Source organism: Temnothorax nylanderi, unplaced genomic scaffold (genome assembly GCF_030848795.1).
Source record: "Temnothorax nylanderi isolate EJ_2023f unplaced genomic scaffold, tnyl_v1.0 TNYL_tig0120_pilon, whole genome shotgun sequence".
Taxonomy (NCBI): Eukaryota; Metazoa; Arthropoda; class Insecta; order Hymenoptera; family Formicidae; genus Temnothorax; species Temnothorax nylanderi.
The window spans coordinates 128803-142223 of NW_027249182.1; the positions used below are offsets into that span (position 1 = coordinate 128803).

At 38.9% G+C, this 13421-nt stretch overlaps 1 protein-coding gene across 7 annotated transcripts in view; it reads left to right on the forward strand.

The window, feature by feature from the left end:
- The window catches only part of Ca-alpha1d (Ca[2+]-channel protein alpha[[1]] subunit D), a 71087-nt gene that overhangs the window by 28697 nt on the left and 28969 nt on the right, over window positions 1-13421 (forward strand). For all 7 annotated transcript variants that reach the window (XM_071713081.1, XM_071713079.1, XM_071713080.1 and 4 more), the window contains 14 exons: window positions 2887-2993; window positions 3580-3732; window positions 5414-5610; window positions 6101-6204; window positions 7274-7434; window positions 7780-7882; window positions 8196-8341; window positions 8464-8537; window positions 9221-9372; window positions 9555-9672; window positions 9768-9860; window positions 10041-10161; window positions 10296-10387; window positions 12774-12940. In XM_071713081.1, coding sequence (XP_071569182.1) covers window positions 2887-2993; window positions 3580-3732; window positions 5414-5610; window positions 6101-6204; window positions 7274-7434; window positions 7780-7882; window positions 8196-8341; window positions 8464-8537; window positions 9221-9372; window positions 9555-9672; window positions 9768-9860; window positions 10041-10161; window positions 10296-10387; window positions 12774-12940 — 1788 coding nt within the window. The remainder of the gene's footprint in view (window positions 1-2886; window positions 2994-3579; window positions 3733-5413; window positions 5611-6100; window positions 6205-7273; window positions 7435-7779; window positions 7883-8195; window positions 8342-8463; window positions 8538-9220; window positions 9373-9554; window positions 9673-9767; window positions 9861-10040; window positions 10162-10295; window positions 10388-12773; window positions 12941-13421) is intronic.

Genomic DNA, 13421 nt, shown 5'->3' on the forward strand with positions numbered 1-13421 from the left:
AAATATGTAATAAAAAACAAGTACTGCCGATATTTTAATTATTCTGTGTGGAATATTAATATATAACAAATTAATATATAATATATATTATATAAATAATATAATTATAAATTACTATTATAATTATAAATATTATAATTTGACACAAAATAATTTCGCTTTACAAAACGTGGCGAAAAATATTCGACAGTATTTGTTTTTTGGCAGCCTAAAAAACAAGTACCTTTATCAGTAGAGCTTTAATATTTATAGGCGTTAAAAGCGAGGCTCATAAATAATAAGTAATTTCGCGTTCGCTCTTTATATATCGATTATACTAGCTGAAAGCATCTAAACGAGGTTATTCTTCGCGGAGTTATTGTATTTTCGTGTTTTTTTTTTCGTATACACATATATTTAAAAAGGCGAATTCTGAAAATTGTGAAACTCGCGCTGCGAACAAACACGGAAGCTGCGTGTCGTATTTATTTCATAAAAACGCGAGTGAGCGTCTGAAGCTGCGGAAATAAAATTGATTTAAAACGCCGAGCTTCAACGAGCGAGTCGGTTCGGCCATGTATTTCGCCGAGCATAAATAAAGTGAAATTGACGGCGCGCCGATCCGAACGAGAGAGCGAAGACGGCGGCGGCGCCGGAAGGAAGGAAATATTACACCGAAAATCCGTTCCCCCCGCGTCGTTGGTCGTTGCGACGAAATGACTGAACTGCCGACCGAATTACCGCGAAGCCATAGGTGGGGAAATCAGCGAAATAATTCCACGCGTGTCCGCCGGCCGATCGGTCGACATAATGTCGCGGCTCATGCGTGTAAATTAAATCCAGCCCCGGATATCGGGGATTGAAATTTTACGAGTGCCGCTTAAGTTGATAATACCCTAATAGGGCCTGCCCCTTTTCACATGGCCGAGCGCTGATAACTCCACCACCCCAATTAGTATTTCGCGGATCGGTTCTACAAGTGGGATTTTACATTCGCGATTGCTACATCGCATATGATATTTATCGCATATTTATGCGGAATTTTACGAAACGCGCCTTTTGTTTCCTTGAAAATAATAATATCATGTTCCGTCAACGTTCAAAAATTTACGGACTCGCTTAACCCTTTGTGTCATGAATCTTTATACCTGACCGATTTTTTTGAAACTTTGTACTCGGGGATTTTTTGAGTCGCTGATTATACGAATCAGAAGTCAGAATTTTAAAATTCTAAGTGGCCGATCCAATATTCCACAAATTTTTTAATTTTCATAAAAATCAGTAATCACGGAGTTTTTTTAGGTCATTGAATCTGAAGGACACCATTATAAGAGATATTTAAACTATTTATTTGGATTTACAGTAGAAAATGTTGATTTTTCTATATTTTTCAAAGACTATTTAATTTATAATAAAACAACGTAGTGAAAAAACCTGACAAAATTCTGAAAAATACTTTAGAGTGTTCTAAATATGTGCTTAAATTCGTTTCGATATTGATAATAGTTTAGTAGAAAATCAATTTTTGTCATAAAAAGCATAAATTTTGACTATTTGTTTATTTGACTATTTAGTAATTATGCAAATAAAAATTTACAATTGCCTACTTTTTTTACTTGTTTATGTACTAGGGACTCTACAAAAACAAGAAAATCGGCATTTAACATGATAAAAAATTCGTTAAAATAATTAAAAACTGAGGAAAAAAGTGGGACGCTGAGCGCAAAGGGTTAAGGCGGCTTCGCGGATGAAAGGCATCAAAAATCATTAAATGCGATTGCGACATCCCTTGTCACACAAATAAAACGGTACCATATAAGCCTTCTGAGTTATCGACGCGGGGTCTCGATACGTCCTTACGCAATTATTCCTACCACGATACCGTATGGCGAACTATATATAGTGACGTAAATAATGGTACCCTATTTACGCGCGAACATCGATTTTTACAGGATAAAGAGACGAGAGAGAACCCCGCACGGACGCACGCACGTATGTACATGCGAGCGTCGCGTAAAACGCCGAGGAGTTTGACAAACAGAGCATGTCGGGCCACCCCCCTTCTCCCCCGTTGTTTTCCCGGTTAATGATCCGAGAGAGAGAGAGCGATGTGAATTTTATTTTCGCAGCGAGAGAGCGCGCGCGCGCGGATTGTTCGCGAAATCTATCTCAGATTAACGGCGGACTCGGATCGACAGGCGTAACTAGGTACCTGTTTCGGAAGGGAGCCGTATCGCGTATATTATATCCGACTTGCCATCCGATAACTTTATCAATTTCGGTTAACGACACGGCGAATCGATCCATCTTAATGTCCCGCGGGAGAGAGCATCCGGCACATCTAGTCCCTCCCGCTCGTGAAGCGACCATTACGCCGGGGGCCATTATTCAAATGACATGGAACCTAATGCACGAGGAAAATGCAGCCGCCGGTGCAACATTTGAAATTGTCTCATCCGATTCGATCGTTTCCTTCCGGTTGACGGGTTCACTCTTCATCTCGGCTCGTTTGCGATAACGTCACGCTCGTCAAACGTTCGCGCGAACGTCGCGTAATTTAAAGGCACGAAAGATTGCGCGTACTGGGGGGGGGGGGGGGAGGGAATATTAGAAAGCTTTTTTCCCTTTTTCAGCGAGTCTTGTTTGTTGGGAAAATTTTTTCTTTGCCCCTCTCCCCCTTCTCCCGCTTTTTATACCTCGTAAATGTTCTCGTAAATGCTGCCACACGGTGTTTATAGTGCTATTAGCCTTGGCACATAAAGCTCTTTTCTTCAGGGACAAATTACGTTCCGGGAAAATGACTTTCGCGCGCGCAGCCTTCATTATCTTAAGTCTCCATTTTATCGTCAAGTCATTAATCTCCGTCTGTTGCATAGAAACATTTTTTCTTGCGTTTTTTTCTTGCAGAATGATAAGCACGGTGTTGACGATACTTATGAAGGAGGGTTTCGACGTCAAGGCCTTAAGGGCGTTTCGTGTTCTGCGTCCTCTCAGGCTGGTTTCCGGCGTTCCAAGTAAGATCTCCCATCAAAACATTAATACAATACACGTGATTGAATGATTTCATTCGTGTGAAATAAACAGAGAGAGATTGTATTAAAAATTAACAAAATTTGGACGCAATTTACGAATGAGATGTTAGTAAAATCGTATAAATCGTAATTCTTTCGCACAAATAAAATATATTTTATATAAGCATGGCTCAAGCGTGAACAAGTCTGCAATTTAACGTTTTGACTATGCATAACGTATCGCTGAAGATGATCTCAACGAAGATCGAAACGTCTGGTTTTTATGTATATTATTGACTAAGATACGCTTTATTTTAATTTTCGACTATGTTTACTTTATATAATATTAAAGATTTTTATGTATTCAGATATATTATATTGCGTTTAACCATGTCAAGTTAAGACCTACATGCGTTGATTAATATATATTAGACTTCATGACTCATTCAACAAGTTTATACTTTTTGAGTTTGATTTTTTGTGAGCCTCTTTACATATTAGCTAATTATTAGTTTGTAATTATGTTTTAGTTATTTAAAGGATTAATGAAAACGACACAGAATTGATAAAAATAAATTCATTTGCATAGGTCTTCAAGTGGTCCTAAACTCCATTTTGAGGGCGATGGTACCGCTTTTGCACATTGCTTTATTAGTTCTCTTCGTCATCATCATTTACGCCATCATCGGCCTCGAGCTGTTCTCCGGGAAGATGCACAAGACGTGCCGCCATAAAATAACCGGTAAGTGCGTGTTTCAGGATTTCTCCGATAAACATTTAATGGACGATGCAACGTTCTTGTGGCGACAGTCCCGGATCGATGCTCTTAAATTTCTATTATATCCCGAATCCTTCTGGGAAGCTGAGCTCTTCAGAGGAACACAATTTTTCTGTCTTTCTAACGTTATTTTGCAACTAATTTATTTGACGTATCATTAAAAATTAACTATGCATTACATTCAACATGATTCTGCGTTAAATCTCCATAATCTTCATAAAATTCAAGCTAAAATTATCTTCTGAAATAAATGTTTATCTTCGAAAGATTTTATATGTATACAATGATTGTGTGGAAAAAGATATATTGTGTATATCTTTATATGTACAGTCAGTTCATGTAACTTTTCTAAGAAAAACTACGGTTCCCTTTTCTCGTATACAGAAGAAAAATAGAATGCGTATTTAAAAAGCTACAACAAATTCTTAAGTAATCACGACACCCAATTACATCGAGACTTTTTGATGCTGGCCTTAATATACAAGAAAAATTTATCTGCATTTGCCCTTGATTAGCTCGAAATGTCGCGGGACCCACTGAATTATTGCCGTAGGCATTCCCGAGAGATTATCTCGTGGTGATTAGAACGAAAAAAAAACCGGATACGATTGGAACTGGAGAGGAGGGGAATTTGGCGAGGAACCCGGGGGGAACTCCCGGCTTAGCCTCGAAACACACTTTCCGTCGGGACAGTTATTTTAGATATGATTCAACTGTGAGACACAGACGCGAAACTAACGTCTAATTATTATTAGCGCGAGAGGCGCGCGCGCGCGACGAACAGCTGATTCACAGGAATGTGTAAAATAGCGTATGGATGCTGGCGAGCCCGGGCGATACGAAAACTCTGAAGGAGAAAGAGAAGAATTTGCAATGCCCCCGCCAAACTTCTTTCTTACAAACTTGGAATTCTTTAGTTTCTAATTTCTATGTCTATACACGAAAACCTTCCAAGTTTAATTTTAATTAAACTAAAAAAATTATTCTACCTATACAGAATTCACTTGTATTAATTAGTTAATAGTTTAGTTATTTGTGTACGTTGTGTTTAATCATTTTTATGTAGACATTTTTATGTAGACACACAAGATATATCGCAGAGAAGCGAACGTTAATTTTAACAATCAATTAGAATAATTACTTTAACTTATTAAAATTAATTTATATTAATTAATCGGTACTTTATCCGCGCTTTGGATATTTCTCTGTCTTATTTATGTGTTATTAATAGGGAAACCAATTAGCTAGCAATTATGTCTATTATTTTAATTTGATAGGAGATACAGATACGATTTGCAGGGCTGACGGTGTCAGCTCGGCATAATTTAAAGTTTAACAAAGCAATGAGAGTTTAACAGAGCTCCTTTAATCGACCTATGTACACATCGCGAGAAGCGCGAGAAAGGCCGATAAATCGCCTTTAGTGCTAGTGGAGAAAGGCGCTAGTCTCAAGCCGCTTTGCATAAAGTGTACGTAGAAAAATGTGCATACATTTTTAAGTGTTATCATGATACGTTAAACTCATTTGCTCGACGAATCGAGCCAATTAGAAGTTTCAGCGCAGAGTGCCGACCTTATTATCGCCCCGCGACCGCGCCGTTATCGCTGTCGAGAATTAAAAATTCGATTCCCCTTTATATCGCAGGCGAGTTAATGGACGGTCCGGTACCATGCGGCCCCGGAGGCTACCAGTGCTCCCGGGTCGGGCCCGACTACGAATGCAGCAAGCGGTACTGGGAGGGCCCCAACAACGGCATCACGAATTTCGACAACTTCGGACTGGCCATGCTCACGGTCTTTCAATGCATCACCCTCGAGGGCTGGACGGAAGTGCTTTATAATGTAAAGTCGCTGCACGAGTAATCTTTCATATGATAATCTTCTCTAATCAAGTATTAAGTGAAGAAAAATGCAGATGCAGATTACGCTTTCCTATAGCATTCTGTATTAATTCGCATTATATGCATTGGCGATTAGATAATTGTTAAGAAATCTAAAATTCTTGGATTCTAATTTAGAGGACCCAAGCTCAAAATTAAGCTGTAGCGCCATACTTTTTTTCATATGCATTAAATAGCGACTTTATCCATACATCTTTTGCAAAACCTTCAGATATAAATAATTAGTTAATAATGTCTGCTTTATATAAAACAAATTAAATAAGAGGGCTGGCGAACAAGCAAGGTCTTTGTGCTAAAATTATTATATTATAAACAATACAAATAAACAAACGTTTCGGCCCTTCAGATATATATACTGCCAATTTTATAAATAATAAAAAAGAGAACAAGCATAATCCTTCGACAAGCTAAAATCTACGTGTTTTGTCTAGATCGAGGATGCGATGGGAAGTTCGTGGCAGTGGATATACTTCATTTCGATGGTCATCCTTGGGGCTTTCTTCGTGATGAATCTAATTCTCGGTGTGTTGTCCGGGTAAGTGTAGAGAAAAATTTTGTTCCACAGACAGCCATTGTCACGGAAAAAAATAAACAAAAATAAATCTGGAAATCCGAGGATTGCACAGTTCTTACTTGATTAATTAAATCTCACGAAATATCGAGAATAATAGATTGAATATCGTGTACTTTATATAGATAAAGATACGTAGACGTTTAGATACGACATTTACCGATACAACGGGATAATAAGCTTTCGAATTTCCGTGATCTCCGAGCGATTGTTTAAAGAACGCTTTAATCTTGCAATCCTTGATGAAGGGGGGGGGGGAAGAAAAGGCAAGGGAAACGAGATAAAAATATCTCTTTCTTAGGTTGATACCTACATATATACACGCACACACTCCATTGCGTATCGGTAAAGGATGCGCGGCTAATCGAGGCGTGAAAACGGTATCGATGACAAGCGCGATTTAACTTCCTTCCCTTTTTACGTTTTATCCGCTCCTTAACGCCACGCGCGCAAACACTCTTATTATCGGCGAGCATCGCAAAATGCACGTTTGAAATACATTTCGAAGACTGCTCGAAATCAAAATGCCGTGACAAAACGTTAGAGAAGTAGATGTTTTAGTTTAAAAAAAAAAATCAGATAAAAACAGCGCTGATTAATCACGCAATTAAAATTCAGCTTAACAGAATACGAAATTTTATATATTAAAATTCATGTCGGAACGATATCGAACCTTTGATCGAAATACATCTTTTATCAAGAAGCGTTATTCCTAGGATAATTAGATCCTTAGTGTCACGGATCGATTCCGTTCTACTTGCCGCATAAAAGAAGAGAGAGACTATGAATGTCGAAGGAGGCGCGTTTCGCTGGATGCTTATTCCCGACACGGAATAGACGTATTTACACCGTCCCCATTCGAGCGAGATCGAAGAAGAGCGCGGGCAAATAAAGACTCCCTTTTCACGCGCGTCTCGATTTCCGTTTCATTGCCTTTGAATGTTCCAATTACGCGTCTCGCGCGCGCCGGTACCTCTAATCACAATGCGACACGACGACCGTACGTACATGCGCTTGTCCCGCTTTCGTGCAGTGAATTTTCCAAGGAGAGAGAGAAGGCGAAGGCGCGTGGCGACTTTCACAAGCTCAGGGAGAAGCAGCAGATCGAGGACGATCTCAGGGGTTACCTCGACTGGATAACGCAGGCCGAGGACATCGAGCCGGAGACCGACGAGCCGAAGCAAGATGGAAAAAGTACGTATGCGACCAAGAGAGAGGAAATTTTCCAAAATAAAATAAGCGTATTCATTAAAAATAATTTGGAACAATTTTATGTGACGTTCTACTATTACAAGGAAGAGAAGAAAATAGAATAAAATTAATTATATATACATAATAATTTTGAATAAACAGGAGAATTTTATCTAATTGCAACATGTTTTGTACATGATACATTTATGCAAATATGCGTAGTGCGTAAATTAAATTCGAGAAGTTACTCACACCAAATCCAATTTCACGTGATGAAAACAACTTTTCCCTCCCTAGTTGAAAGCTGCTAATTAATTGAACTGAATTTGAACGTTTAATATTACATAGCCAAGCAGCAGAACGAAATAGAGAGCACGGACCAATTGGAGGGTGACGAGGAAGGGATCCAGCAAGAGTCCGTTTGGAAGAAGAAGAAACGGGATTTAGAAAGGTAATTCGCGACATTGAAAATTGCCTGTCAAAATCTTCGATCATTAAAGTCATTTAATGTCCATTTTAATAAATAAACCATTTCTCGCGATGATCATCGACGCAGATAATTCGATCGATCTCAATGATAGACCTCAGAAAGTTCTTTCCCCGAAATACGCGCTTTTATCGAGGAAACGTATTGAGGAAACGTCAGTAGAGATCAAAGCGTCATTTATCTGACGAGCTCAAAGATCCCCTAAGCGTTTGTGTACATGAACGAGCGTGAAGCTTAAACTCTATACACGGCGCATTGTAATGCGAATATTCCGCAGAGTGAACAGGCGGATGCGAAGAGCCTGTAGGAAGGCTGTGAAGTCCCAGGTCTTCTATTGGCTCATCATAGTTCTGGTCTTCTTGAACACCGGTGTTCTCGCCACGGAGCACTACGGTCAGCCGGACTGGATGGAGCACTTTCAAGGTAAATACCGGCCACTACCGCGGAAATAATGTCGACTTGTTGTTTGCTTTAATTATAAACCGACCACGGCGCCTTCAGTAATACGTTTCGTAACGCGAGTTTCCTTTCTTTTTTGCCATCAGAAATCACGAACATGTTTTTCATCGTGCTGTTCTCCATGGAGATGATGTTAAAAATGTACAGTTTAGGTTTTCAGGTGAGTGACTCTGCCGCAGCATTTCCCGATTCTTCTCGAAATTACGTGAATTTAATGAACATTGATATTACATCATTTAATTAGCGTTTATTACTTATAATTGTTGGATGCATCCTTATTTGAACTCCTTGAGTGCCACACCATTTTCCTCGCGTGGTCCTAAAATGCCAAAAACAAAAAATTCTCGAAAATTCATGGAAGTTTATGTAGAGGGGTTTTGATGGTGCTGATGAATTTAGAGTCAAATTCAACAAAATGTTGTCATATAAAACTGTTTAAACATATTTTTTCAAATATGACTTTAAAATCACGTTTGGCACGCCCAAAAACTTCTAAATGTATCTTATTTCAGTCATTAATTCATTGTAAAATTTAATATAACAAAATATCTCAAAAATGTTCATTTTTCTAATAACCATATCTTTTTTCTGAAGCAACATTTTGCAAATTGGATCAAAAATTGTGTTCAGTACACTCAAAAACCGCTAGTCACACCTTGCTTCAGTGATAATCACTAGCGACTCTAATATAACAAAATATTTCATGACGAGAAAATGCATTCTCGCGGCACGTCATCGGCAGTCAAGGGGTTAATAAGATGCGACAAAAAGACACGTAGTATTTTCTTAAAACACGTAGATAAGGCGCCTATTAACTCTCAGGTATTGTAATTTATTCCGCAGGGTTATTTCGTCTCGTTGTTCAATCGTTTCGATTGCTTCGTCGTAATCGGCTCGATCACCGAAATGATACTTACGAATACACGTGTAATGCCGCCTCTTGGCGTTTCCGTACTTCGTTGCGTCCGGTTGCTCAGGGTATTCAAAGTAACGAAGTGAGTACCGATCAGCCAGATCTCTTTATAGTCGCAATTTAGGTTCAATTTCTGCAAGAACTGTGCCATCGATATTTATCGTATAATACGATACGTCAGTACCTTTAAAGAAGATGAATTTTTACGCGCGAGATAAACGTGACGTGCGCGATAAGAGATGTGAGTTATCCTTCTCTTTGCAGATATTGGAGATCACTGTCGAATTTAGTGGCCTCTTTACTAAACTCGATACAATCGATCGCCTCGCTGTTGCTTCTGCTTTTCCTCTTCATCGTGATCTTCGCGCTTCTGGGCATGCAGGTAGATTACTCAGCGTAAAGTATTCGTATAAACAATATAACGAATGTAGCGAATTTAATTTATTCTTTATTTTTCGAAATTTCTCTTTTAAATAGGTCTTCGGTGGAAAGTTCAATTTCAGTCACGACGAGGAAAAGAAGCGTCAAAATTTTGACAGCTTTTGGCAGAGCCTGCTCACCGTATTTCAGGTATCTGATCACTCCACGAAGGAGAAAACTCGAAACGCAATTCTGTAAAATTGCATTGCTGGTTTATTACGAAGTTTTGACTTCGAGATTGATTTGTATTCTTACTTTTCGCGTTCTCTATTTTGTCTTCTCCGTTCTAAAAATAATATGCGATTCGCTCGGGGCTTCTTGCATCTCCAGATATTAACCGGCGAGGACTGGAACGCTGTGATGTACGTCGGGATTCAAGCTTACGGCGGCGTCAGCAGTTTTGGCATGCTCGCCTGTATTTATTTCATTATCCTCTTCATATGCGGTAACTGTATCCTTTAGCGAAAAAGACGACGTCTCGGCGATAAAAACAATTGTCTCTTTCCGTTCTCGCGCGCGGTGTTAATATCGATTCGGTCTGATTTAATAAATTTTAATCGATCCTTGACGAAGATAGCAACGCAGATATTCTCTTGAACGTGTTCTTGGCTATCGCCGTCGACAATCTCGCCGATGCCGAGTCCCTGACTGCCATCGAAAAGGAGGCCGAGGAGGAGGTGAGTTTGATTGTACATACGATAATGAACATGGATACATAATGTATCATACTAGATTGCCGATGACTTTGAGCGTCAGATATAACGTGAATTTAATATATACGCAATGTTTCGTTAAATTCACTTTATTCGCGCTGAAATACTGTATTAAGAAAAACTACTTTCTCTCTATTTTATTAATTAAACCATTTCTCATTAATAAAAACCGTATTTTTTAAAGACCTACATTATAATAATTCTTGCTATTGCTTGTACAATAATGTACACAACATATAGAATGATCTTTATACAGCACCTTAGTTTTTCTATTGAATGACACACTTTTCGATCCTTCCATTAAATTAATGAAGAAACATAATTATATGCTGTCTCTCGATATAAGAAAGACCTTGACACGAAAGAACGTGGAAGCAATAAATTGTGAGTACACGTCATCGCCTTTCCGCGAGAACCGTAGAATCACGTAACTCTTGAACGAGCCGTTTCTTTCGGATTTTCATAAACGATCAGGCTAATTCGGCCGAGCGGTCTCTCGAGAGAAGCGCGTCTTTATAGACTTTATCTTTACGTCGCGTAGCATTTGCGAGAGGTGGATATCACGATGCGCATTACGGACAATGCGAGCGCGCTCGAACGGATCTGAAGGCCGACGACGACAAGACGTCGCCTATTCCGAGTAAATTAACGTCGCGTTTAACGCCCGTGCGTGTAAAGAGCGATAAAAATGGCTATTGTATTGTAATTCTCTTTCTTGGTCCGGTCAAAATTTTATCACGCGAAATTAATCTCAATAATATTAATTCGACTAAGAGATATGTAATCATTTTATAATAAGAGACGCTTAATAATGTCAAACGCAGTATCCTTTAAAGTCAAACACAGTATTCTGGAATCTATTTATTTTTAACGATAAATAACTTCGTCAACGTCAAGCTCTAATTTTGTCCCAAGCTGAAATTGATCTAAATTGACGCGGGACTCAGTCAAATTAATACGGACGTTATACGGAGACCCGGAGAATTGCCTGTGTGTGTAACGTCGGACTTTCTTCGTCGAATGTGCAGCCGTTGCAATTCACCAAGTTACGCGACGCGAGCAACGCAATTTTACCTCGTAAGGTAGTTTAAAACCGCATCGGCGAAGTTCGAAAGTTGATTAATCACGCTTGTGGATAACGACCAAACAACATTGGGGAAAAACTGTTGATTGCGCGGCGAAAATATGATCGCGTGAACTTTCTTTCAGGCATGCGTTCCTTAACGTATGATGCACATCTCGTTGCATTCGTAAATTCACAATGCGTTATCTAATACGCAATTTCATATGAATTTAGTAGTTTTCTAATTCTTACGTGTCAAGTATTCTGTTGTAATTGTCACTCAGAGGGAAATATGTAATTCTACTTAACGTCTCGTTCTCTTTTTAATAATAAAAATGGAACGAGACGTATGGAATTGATGTTTAAATCAAGTATTGTATTATTGTTTATGCCAACGGCGCTTTTATAAGTAGTAAAAGAAGTTTATAGCTTCGTTGCTGCGCAAGCTGCACTTTTGAGTCACACAATCAGATCGTGGTAATAAAAAAAGGGTTTATTGCTCTCTCTCTCTCTCTCTCTCTCTCTCTCTCTCTCTCTCTCTCTCTCGCATCAAACTTTTTACTGCCAATATTCATATCGCGTTTGTCTTTCGACTTTACAACGCGTAGAAAGTGACACTGACGAATCCGCGTGTCCTCGTAAACAATGGCCAAGTTTTGCCTATTAGGACAGGAACATTAACGAGATATAATTGACTCGGGGGAATTTGGCGCTACAATAACAGCAAATCAAATATTTGTATATGTACTGATGTACTTTATGTTAATATTTGCGAACGCGTGCATTATCGACTCATAGGACGAGCTTTGCACAGTATAATAATATTAATCGTCGGGGAAACATATGTGTATATTGGCTATAGAAATTTAATTAGTTTGAAAAACAAATATCCTATTACTTCACATTATTTAACATGAACGCATTTCGACATGATTCTTCGATAGATCCTTTAATTAATTCCGCAGATTATTTTTTTGGTAATTGTAATAAATTCTATACTGTGTTTGGAATGCGGAGACCATTGAAATCATAATTAAATTTTATTGGTTAAATCAAACTACTTTTACTTTCAAGTAATGCCGTATTCATTCTGTTTCAATAAATATTATTGAATACGAATGAATATAAATATTATTCTATCCCCAGAGACTTTCTTCTTGGCATTTCCCGTTGCATTTCATTGAGGTATTTTTTGTGTATACGAGAGCATTTCCCGTTGCTACTGATTACGCAACCGACTGTTGTTTTTGACCGAATCACTTGGCAGATAACTACCCTCCTCCACAGGCGGAGAAAAATAAATCTCGCAGCGGCTCACTGGCAAGGGACGAAGTCAGCGGCGAAGCTGGCGATGACGGTGGCGATGGGGGAGAGGACGAGGCCGCCGGTACAGATCTCGAACACGATCCTAACGAGACAATGGAGGACTACGAAGCCGCACTCGATACCGAAACGTAAGCCCTCTCTCATAGCGCGGTTGGAATTTGTAATATAACGATGTGCGTTACTACATTAATGAGATTAGAGAGAGCATTGTTATGTACTCCTCCCCTTATGCAGCGTTATTATGAGCTTGTAAAGCTCGAGGGGATTCGCGAGAATCGATAATCATGGCTCAAGAATTATAAGGACACGCAGCGGAGCTAAGGGCACTCGTGATACACTTTTGCACAATGTGCACTTCTATTAATTTTATTTTTTATCCTCAGACCGATATCATTAGAAAGCTTAGCGTCTTCAATTGTTACTTAACGTCAAATCTTTATCAAGTACTAAATTCTCTTAAAGATAATTGAACTTTATCTTCTTCCTCCTGCGACATATATTGAGAAAAATGTATTGGCTTTTATTTAAACGAATACTCTTGTCTACGTTCTATAGATTTATAAAAAATTTATGCCGGCGAGCCGAGTCCGCAAAAAGATGTCTATTTTA